The sequence below is a fragment of the Phaseolus vulgaris genome, chromosome 9 (assembly GCF_000499845.2).
Source record: "Phaseolus vulgaris cultivar G19833 chromosome 9, P. vulgaris v2.0, whole genome shotgun sequence".
NCBI classification, from domain to species: domain Eukaryota; kingdom Viridiplantae; phylum Streptophyta; class Magnoliopsida; order Fabales; family Fabaceae; genus Phaseolus; species Phaseolus vulgaris.
In genome coordinates, this window is record NC_023751.2 from 28,247,976 (window position 1) to 28,257,657 (window position 9,682).

General features: G+C 30.8%; 1 protein-coding gene across 1 annotated transcript; it reads right to left on the reverse strand.

Annotated features, from left to right (window-relative positions):
* Positions 1-3,686: 3,686 nt before the first annotated feature.
* LOC137820592 (cyclic dof factor 1-like) lies at positions 3,687-6,887 on the reverse strand. Its single transcript, XM_068624743.1, has 2 exons — positions 6,391-6,887; positions 3,687-5,291 (listed from the first exon to the last, which is right to left on the reverse strand). Exons 1-2 carry the CDS (start codon positions 6,592-6,594, stop codon positions 4,053-4,055), a joined length of 1,443 nt encoding a protein of 480 aa, XP_068480844.1. The 5' UTR covers positions 6,595-6,887; the 3' UTR covers positions 3,687-4,052.
* Positions 6,888-9,682: the final 2,795 nt, after the last annotated feature.

Genomic DNA, 9,682 nt, shown 5'->3' on the forward strand with positions numbered 1-9,682 from the left:
AATAAATGTAGTGGCAAAATGATAATTGGTGTAACTTTTACTCACCCTCCCTTGCTTTTGATCCTCCCATATGACCACAAATTGATAAAAACAAATAAGGGGTGATAGGAATAATAGATATGTGGCTATTGGTTGCCGAGATGTTAGGGAATGAAAAGAAAAAAATGAAGAAAATGTAAGTGTCGTTTTCATTTGACAGAGTGAGGAAAGTTGGAAATGAAAAATGAGGAATATCCTAAAGTTGTGATTATAGTAGTGTGGAAGCAAGAAAAGGGGATATATATCTTAAATTGATGATGGCTAAACATTAATGATGATGCTTACTTCCAACGATCTGCGTGTGTAGTTTTGGTTGTAATAATTGAAATTTGGGCATAGATATATGGATGAAAAGAAATGAACAATTGCTTTCCTTCATAAAAGGGAAAGGGCAAAAAGGAAAAGATAGGAAAAGCCAAAAGTAACAAAGAGTGCAATGGGAAGGAGAAGGACATAGCCACTGCTATTGTTTTTGGCATTGAAGGGTCCCATCCCAACTCATCTTAATCACAAAGTGTGGCTTGTATTAGATTCAACCTTACAAAATATCTAGGTGTTTTCAGGTGCGACCGTGACTCATTAAGTGCACAAGTTGGACTAGTTTTTATATATAAGAACACTATTCACTCATTATATCCAACACTATCCTTTAATCAAAATGAATAATTTCAACCAACCTAATGTATCTAACTGTCATCATTCATTTGTGCCAAAGTGTTAGTTTTAATAGTTTTTTATCCTCTGTTCTGATGATGATAATGCATATATTTTTCGTTGTTCATATCATGTATCTTTTTTAATAAATTAATTACATCTAATTATATAATTGTTCATGTTATATGATATTATTATTATTATTTTAAAACTGCTACCATATCTAATGGAAGAAACTAATTTTCTTAAAATATAACTAAATTAAAATTATTTAAATCAATAAAATAAATTTGAGAAAAAATAGCTAAGAAATTATTAAACCACAATTTTATTACTTTCTAAATGAATTTAACAGTTATGTATTAAAGAGAAAGTTTAACACCTTATTTAAATGTTAAAAATAGTTAGGTATAAAATATAGTCTAATTTTATTGGTAAAACTTGGTAAGACGATAATTTTACAATGGATTATTTAAGATGTAAGTATTTATGTAAAAGATGGTACAATAATTTATGATTTTACTTTTTTTAACATTTTTTAACATTTGATTACTAACAAATGATTGGTTAATAAGCATATAGAAGAAAGTTAACATTGTACTTCACAATAATATTTATACTTATTTTAAGTTGAGAATGTTTGTAACTTTGGTCTCTTAAAAAATCTATAAAATGTGTAAGTTATAAAGTTAATATAAAAAATCTTTGAGTTAAATCAAAGTTTTCCTCTAAAATTCTCCAACACTAAGCATTGACAACTTTGAAAGGTTATATGTTTCGTACGAGTCTACACAAGTAGGCAAAGTCAAGCCAAGATAAATTACTTAAGATAGATAATTATATATAGTTTTTGGAAAGATTATAAAAAGGAGAAAAGACCATTTAATGTAATGCTTCCTACCGAAGCAAACTCGTCAATCATAAAAAAGACATTAAAAAGAATTTTAACGGTTAAATGTCTATAAACAATATCTCAACTATTACTATCTTCAATAGCCTGTATAAAGTAATTTAAGGAGAAGAAGAATGATAGAGACTATATGATATATAATAAGGAAACATTGCTAAAAATTGTGAGTCAACAAACAACTTCAAGAAGAACATTGTTAGTGTTCACCTTAGCAAGCTATAAAAGATAATATCAATCTTATATTCGTGAATGAAGTTACTGGAAAATGGTTATGAGCTGAAAAAATACTCATTAAAGGATAAAAGATATTTATAAGAGTTAACTAAAAATAACTACAACTTCAACGAAATACTTTTATTGTACTTCACAACCTTACTTTGCTTAAGATTGATAATTAAATATAATATAATATGTTTCGATATATAAACTACTATTTAAAAACAAGTGTATTATTTTCTTTGTTATACTTGGATTGTTGTTTAGTAAGCATGTGCAACTAAATTTTTTAAATAATTAAATCAATTAAATACTAAAGTTACGTTTCTAACACTAAAGAAAGTACTATTAATTAATTACTTAGTTATACAAAAGTAAATAAATTTAATTTAGTAACTATAACCATAACCAGAAGATTTAAAATTATCTCATGAATATTCTCTCTCAGATATTTTTGCAAAAAAATATGCTTAAAATTTTTGAAAAAAAAAAGTCAACTCTCTTTTCTTTTATTTTTCTTTATTTTCACATTATGAATGATTGTTTAGCCTTAAAAATAATAATTAATATTTAAAATATAATTCCAACCAAACATGTACAAAGTTAATTTTTCAATCAATGACTCCCACTTACTTTGATGTGATTTGGGAAAAATTGGACACGTTTTCGTCATTTTAATCTTAATAGAATTATATTCATGTAAAGCGCAGTAAGAATTATATATTACTCTCAAAGGAACAGAGTTTGAAAACACTGCATTTCATTAAATTAATGGCAAGTAAAACTTTCGTGTTTGAATATCGTAGGTGTTTTCAATAAAAAATATAAAAAAAATTAAACTGATTCCTTAATTGTCCATAACAATTTTAAAGGATCTTTCTTCTTTAATGTATAATTTTTTTTAATTATATTTTAAAATTAAAATAACTACATAGGCAGTTCAATAACAGAGCACATTGTTAATAATTCACATTTAAAATTAAAGTTAATATTTTTCTCAAAAACTAGATTAGCAGTAGTGCACACATTTAAGTGTGAAATTAATTATTTGTCCTTAAATTAAAAACTCAAATTTATGCGAATTATCATGATGAGAATATTATGAAATCCAATCTTATAAAATTTGAAACGAAAAATAAAGAAAAAAATAATAATTTTAATATTTTACGCCACCAAATTTTTAAAGTCGTTATCATAAAAACAAATTATTTTAAAAGCTAATTAAATCCCTATAAAGAAGCAAAATTTCTTGTTGGCGACCAATAGAGGAAGGTTTCCGTCAGCAACTGCGAATGTTTACTTGTGTGCATACGATAACGAAATCTTTCCTGTAACACAGTAACAGTAGCTTTCTTTTTCCAGTTTTATTACATAGTTGTATTATCCAAACAAATTTATATGAAAAGATTGAGAAAAACTATTCTTGTGGTCCATGTTTTGTGCTAGTTGTTGAGATCCTTGGTGCAGAAAAAGTACAGCTAGCTGGCATACTTTAGATGCAAGTTTATCCTCACGAGTCCCAAAGGAGGGTTTAACTCAAAAGTTCTTCATTCTCATTCCATTATACTTCCACAATTCTATTGTACCCTCATCACCATGCAACAGTGGGAATAACTTTTCAGGACAAAACAAGCTATACAACGTCTAATGCTTTGTTTCAGTTGTTATAAATTCCAAAGTTTAATTATTTTAAGCTTTCTAACAAGACATGTGATATGGGTCTGATAAGAGTATCCACTACTTTCGCATATTGGCTTATGTGCTTATTTATATTCATTTTATTTTTTACCTCTTTTGAAAAAGCAGATACCTGATGTTATTTCAGACTCGCAGATATAGCAAACTATCCACAAATTTTCCAGAAACATGAAAAACAAAGGAAGTCTCATTTTCCATTCTGATATGAAAGTTCAAAATACAGAAGCTCTGAATTTTTATACATGGTAAAGACCTTTTTCCATCTCTAGCAAGTATTTTCACATATATATTTATATATGTACACCAACTCAAACTCACCAAACTAAGTACATAAAAAAAGGGAAAAAAAAACAATATAGTGTGACTGACATGAAAGACAGAAATTAGTTGCCACTTCCCACCTCGACCAACTAAACCCTCCTAGTAGATTAGTTGCCCCTACCTATGCTGACCAAATCCGAGACTACCAACCTTCACTTCATGTCCAAACACCCACTGCTGAAAGATGGTCACCGTCTCTTTTGGAAGTGCTGACTCAAGAGTTCTCATGAAAGTTAAGGGATCTAGACAGGGCTGCAGGGTTGGCCCTCAACACAGGAGAGGTTTCAACGACACGGTCTTTCTCATCTTTCTTTGATTGGAACCCCTTGAACATGCCAGCCCCACTCACACACTCGTTCTTGATCCCTAAAGTTGCCCATATAGAACTCTTTGCAGCCTCACTGGGGTCATCGATTCTCAAAGTTTTTGGCACCAAGACAGATCCGTTTCTCTGCCTCGAAGGTTCCTCGTGCAGATGCTCTTGCCTCGCCACATCATCGTCCCTCGAGTGTTTCCCAAGAGTAGGAGAATTTGGACCAGAACCCGGAGACCTTGGAGCTGGAGCAGCATGGTTCTGTGAGTGTGTGGGAAACCATGGAATATTCCAAAATGCATGAGGGTAGAATGACATGGGAAACCCTGGAGGGCACAAAGCAGGTGGTGAGGGAACCCCGGAGTTCCAAGGATAAGCCCAAGGAACGGTGGAGATGCACGGAACATGGTGATGATGATGATGTATGAAACCGTTGTTGTTTGGCATCAGTGATTCTTGTGACGTGCTTTTCCCACTTTCTTCATTGGAAACGGTAATGGATGATGCACTTGAGCAGTCGTCATCTTTGTTTCTTTGATCCTCGTTGGAGTGAAACCCGTTTCTTGTTTTCTTCTCTGCGAGGTTGAGGACCGATGCCATGGAATCACAAATTGGAGGGTCTAAACCAAAGCTGAGGACTCTCCCATTGGGCTTCAAAAGATGAGTCCCGTTTGGGGAATCGATTCTTGCAGCTTGGAGTGCTTCAGAGATTGTGATATGGCGATAGTGAGAGGCTGAGTTTTTGTTCTTTCTCCTCCCTGCACCCACCGGCACGTTTCGCATGGTGCCCCCGGCGGTCCAGTACCTTTGGCACGCTTTGCAGAAGTAACGTGGTTGGTTCACATTGTAGTTGTTGTAGTAACAGAACTTGGTGTCCATGCTATTGCAGCGAGGACATGGAAGAATTTTGTCTGGTTTTTTCAGCGCTTTATTGTTGTCTTGAGAGTTGGTTGTAGTGGCAGAAGCTGTTGTGGGATCGGTTTGATCGTTTTCTGACTTGTTGGATTTTGACTTTGCAGATTCTTCGTCTATAGAAGGTGTGTTTGGATTCTGAATACCCTCTGGGGTCTTCTTACAGTCTGCAGCATTTGGAGGAAGATCAGCTTCTTTCGTTTTCTCACTAACTTCTTCTGGAGGATCCTGATAATTTGCCAGTGTTTTTCTCAATTAATGAAATGCATACTTTGGGATAACGAATAACAACAGGCATATACAAGCTGATTCACAGAGTTGTGAGGGCAAAATACTCGCAAATGACATTATATAACTCGAACCACAACATCAAGAAGGTTGGAGAAAAGTAAAAACATTCTGCTGTTCCATTTTTAAAATGAAAAGTATTTTTGTTGGGCGTATAACGTAGGTTTTCACGGATGAAGAAAAACATGTAATTCAAGCAAGACCAATGAAATTACCCATTGAAAGTTGCTCTATTCACGATGTAAACATATATTTTCTAGAACATGATATGTACCAAGATAATGAAAGCAACAATCCTAAGGGTTAAGAAAATTAATAATTCTGGATCTGAAGAAGATACCTTAGTAGATGATTACAAATGAAAAACGTTCTATTTCAACGCTAAGAAAAGTCTAAAAGTGAAAATTGGTAATTTGAACTCGGATGGTAGATTATTTAGCAGAAAGATTTGACTAGACGTATGAGTGGACTAAAAGTGAAACGTGTTCACAAAATACTGCTTCCACCAGCCAGTTTATTCAACTAGAAAAATAATTGACCTAAAATTAAATACTCAGGCTCCTCAGGCATATGAATCGGTACTAAAATGAAAAAGAAAAAAAAAAGTCAGGAAATTACAGGTAAAAGAACTTCACTTCCCCTCCTAAACAAGGGAAGGATGAACAAAACCTGAAATTAGCTGGTTTTGCAACTAAATACAAAAACTTTATTTATTTTTATAATCGACTCTGCTCCGAGTACTCTGTTTCTGAAGTTCCAGATCCCATACACAAAAACCGAAAAATAAGCAACGCCAGACAAAATATAATAATCCTAAATTTCATAATCCAAAACAAACTATGAACTAATAATTTTCAAAAATACAAATAAAAAAAAAGGGTACACACAACCGTTTTACACTCGAAAGCCAATACAGAAAAATTTGAAGGAGAAAATAATTACGGGAGAAGAATTTGAAAAGAGGGAAACTTTGGCACAGGAACGGGAAAAAAAACCGACCCATGAATCGTTTGAACTAAGGTGTTGTTAATCACGTTACCTTGTCTTTGTTCTCATCATCTTCAGCCTCTGAGTCAGCAACGTCGTCATCTTCTTCTTCTTCTTCTTCAGCGACTCTGACAACAACCATCGGCGGCGGAGGCCAGGCGATTTCGACGGCGGCAATGGTCCGAGCGTCGGGTTCTCCGGAAAAGGCAATCTTCTGGCCAAAGAGCCTAATTGCGGGGTCCTTATTTTCGAGCATTTTCTGGAACTTGAAACGGCAACGAGACGAACGAAAAACGCGCGAGATGGTTTGTGTTAGGGTTACGTGTGTTATGATTGAAGAAGGTTGGTTGGTTACTACTACTACTGCTGCAGGTGTTGTGTCTGTTTTAGTGTGTTCGGTTTTTTTGAGGTTTGGGTTTTGATGAAAGTTGGCAATGGAGGCAGGACAAGGTGGATTTTGATCCGTTTAAACGAGAGCAGGGTGCCACGTCATGGAGGTGTTTGGATTCATGGCCACAAGTTTTTGTGGCTTGGAATAGATTTTCTTTTCAAGTGTTTGATTCTCTGCTTTGCACACTCTTTCTGTGCACCCCACTCGCCGCCACGTCGGCGTCTTCATCGAGGGTACCTCAATTTTGGCCTCCCTGGCAAAATCTCATTGGTCACTTTCTTGATAATATTGTCCAACCAAATTACGCTACATGGACTTCTTCCCTCTCTCAATCAAAAATTTAATAATCCAATTTCACATGATGCTATTATTCCTTTTAATAAAATATTATTTCACTATTTTTCTTTTCGCTTTTAGCCTTTTTAGTTTTGAAATACGTCTTTCCTTCCATAAACAATTTGGATAATACTTTCTATAGAAAAACAAAAAAATGGTTTTAGTTAACATTTGGAAAACAAAAACTACACATTTTAAAGTTCAAGAGACAAAAAGCAGAGGATTAAATTGTTTTAGAATATTAAAATAATATATATAATATTAGTTCTAATAAAAAAGTACATTTTAATTTAGAATGCATAAAAAAAATTACTTCAGAATTTAATATTTTTTGTTCAAAATTGACAACGTTGGAGCTAAAAATCTAAATTCATGCTAATTAGTTAAACTTTATCTCTAGTAGTGAATTGGATTTTTTATGAATACAATAACTAATGGTGTAGAGGTTTGTTATCTTCTCCGTATAAATTGGTAATGATAATTTACCAAAATATATTTAAAATGATTTCCAATTGATTGATAATCATAAAATATATTGTGTGTAAAAAATAAATTATTTATCTTAATAATGCATGTTAACCTTTAATATATTTTTTACCAAAACTGTTGAGATGAAAAGAATTGTTTTTACGTAAAAAGTGAGACTAGTAGTTAAATTTTATTCATGAAAAAAGAAAAAAGAAAAAAGAAAAAAGTGATCACATGCTATCTCTTTTTAATTCTCGATATTCTCTTTTGAGACGTTTTATTTCTTTGATAATATTTAATTAAACCCAACAAGAGAAAAAAAAATAGTAGCATATTATGGTATTATATATATGCTGATTCTATAGCACCACTTAAATTAATAGGGTTGGCAGTTAGGAGGAACCCAAAACACCAAAAAGTGTTAAAACCAATAAAAAAATGAAATTAATTAATAGAGTTTGGCTATTTGATGTTGTTGCTTAGCCAATAAGATGTCTCTGTTAAGAACAAATAATAATATTACATATGCATGGTATTGAAAGAAGAGTAATCATATTTTGTGTTTATTATTTCGCATGAAAATAAAAAAAGGATTCTTGCAATAATTCACTTAGCAAAAGAATATTTATATAGTTATATGCACAACAAGTGTCAAATAAAAGTCTCAACTTATGTTTCTTTGTCTAAAACACTTTAATCAACTTAGTAATATAAGTAGCGTATACAATCACTTATTACTTATCGCTTTTTAATCTAAAATGTTATATATGCCATCAACATGGCATAAGTATTCAAGCTCTTTAAATTATTAATTTATGTTGCCTAAAAGAATTGGCATAATTATAACTAAAATACCAATATATATAGTAATTAGTTGTTATATTTTTTAATTGATTTTTATATAGTTTTTTTAATTTTAGGAGACACTTCATAAAAAAAATGAAACATAAAAAATATATTTTTCACGTTTGGATTATTTAAAAAACATGCTTTATGAATAAATTTAGTCAAATTTTTCACAAAAATATTCATATGAAAGATAATAATTCAACTTCCTCACAATGAAATAAAACAAACTTATTAAAAATTATTATAAGTAAATCATTTAATACTGTAGTAAATTAAAAGTTTTAGTAAGAAAATTTTAACTTTTGGTTTAAAAAATTATATAACTATTTTCAATAATATTTTTAAGAATTAAATAAATCTTAATTATTTTTAAGAATCTTAATTTTCTAGATTGGTTGTTTTCAGAAATCTTAATTTGGAGAATAAAAAAAACATAGCCGTAACAAACACTGCCTTCATAAAATTATTGGATCAATCTTAACTCTCTCAAGGTCGTGGTTTCCGACAAAATATGGCTAGGCTTGAATTGTTGTTGGGGGTCACATTTCAAATCTAGTTTTAAATTTTCGTATGTTTTTCTTTTAATATTCTGCAAAATAAAAGTTATATTTTATTTGTTTTAAATTATTAAACGTGGTATTGTTTCAAAAAAGTGCTTATAAGTTGATATGTATCCATATATAAAGTACTTTCATCTTAATAACCATTCTTACTTTTAGATAAAAAAAATAAATTCTAGTGATGACTGTACTTATTAATGTCTCATTTTCTAAAATTCTTTTTAGGAAATCTTCTTTACTTGGTGGTTGTGTTTGAGAAAATATTTTTACACCTTAGTCAGTTTATATGAATGTAAGGTAATAAACGAGCAATAAATAAATAATTTATATATTAGAATTTTTATAAATTTATAATGTCTTTTAGTGATATATTTGCGTGAATTTTTTTTACTTTGTGGGTGTTTGGGAAGACAATTTGATATTAAAATATAGGATGATAAATAAATCCTCATATTTGGATGTTGTTCGAACTTATCATGATTTTGATGGAAAAAATTTATATTGATTGGATACAACAATCATTTAAATTGGGTATGTGAATGAGGATAAATATGTACATATTCATCTCATCCTCATTCATATACTCATTCTAATACTTATCTTGTCCTCATACTCATTTTTATTTTAAATTATTAAAATACTTTTAATTTATTAGTTTTTTGTCCTTAGTTTTGTAATTTATTTCTAGATCTTACATTTGATTATTTTTACTTTTTTTTATATAATTATTTGATATTTAC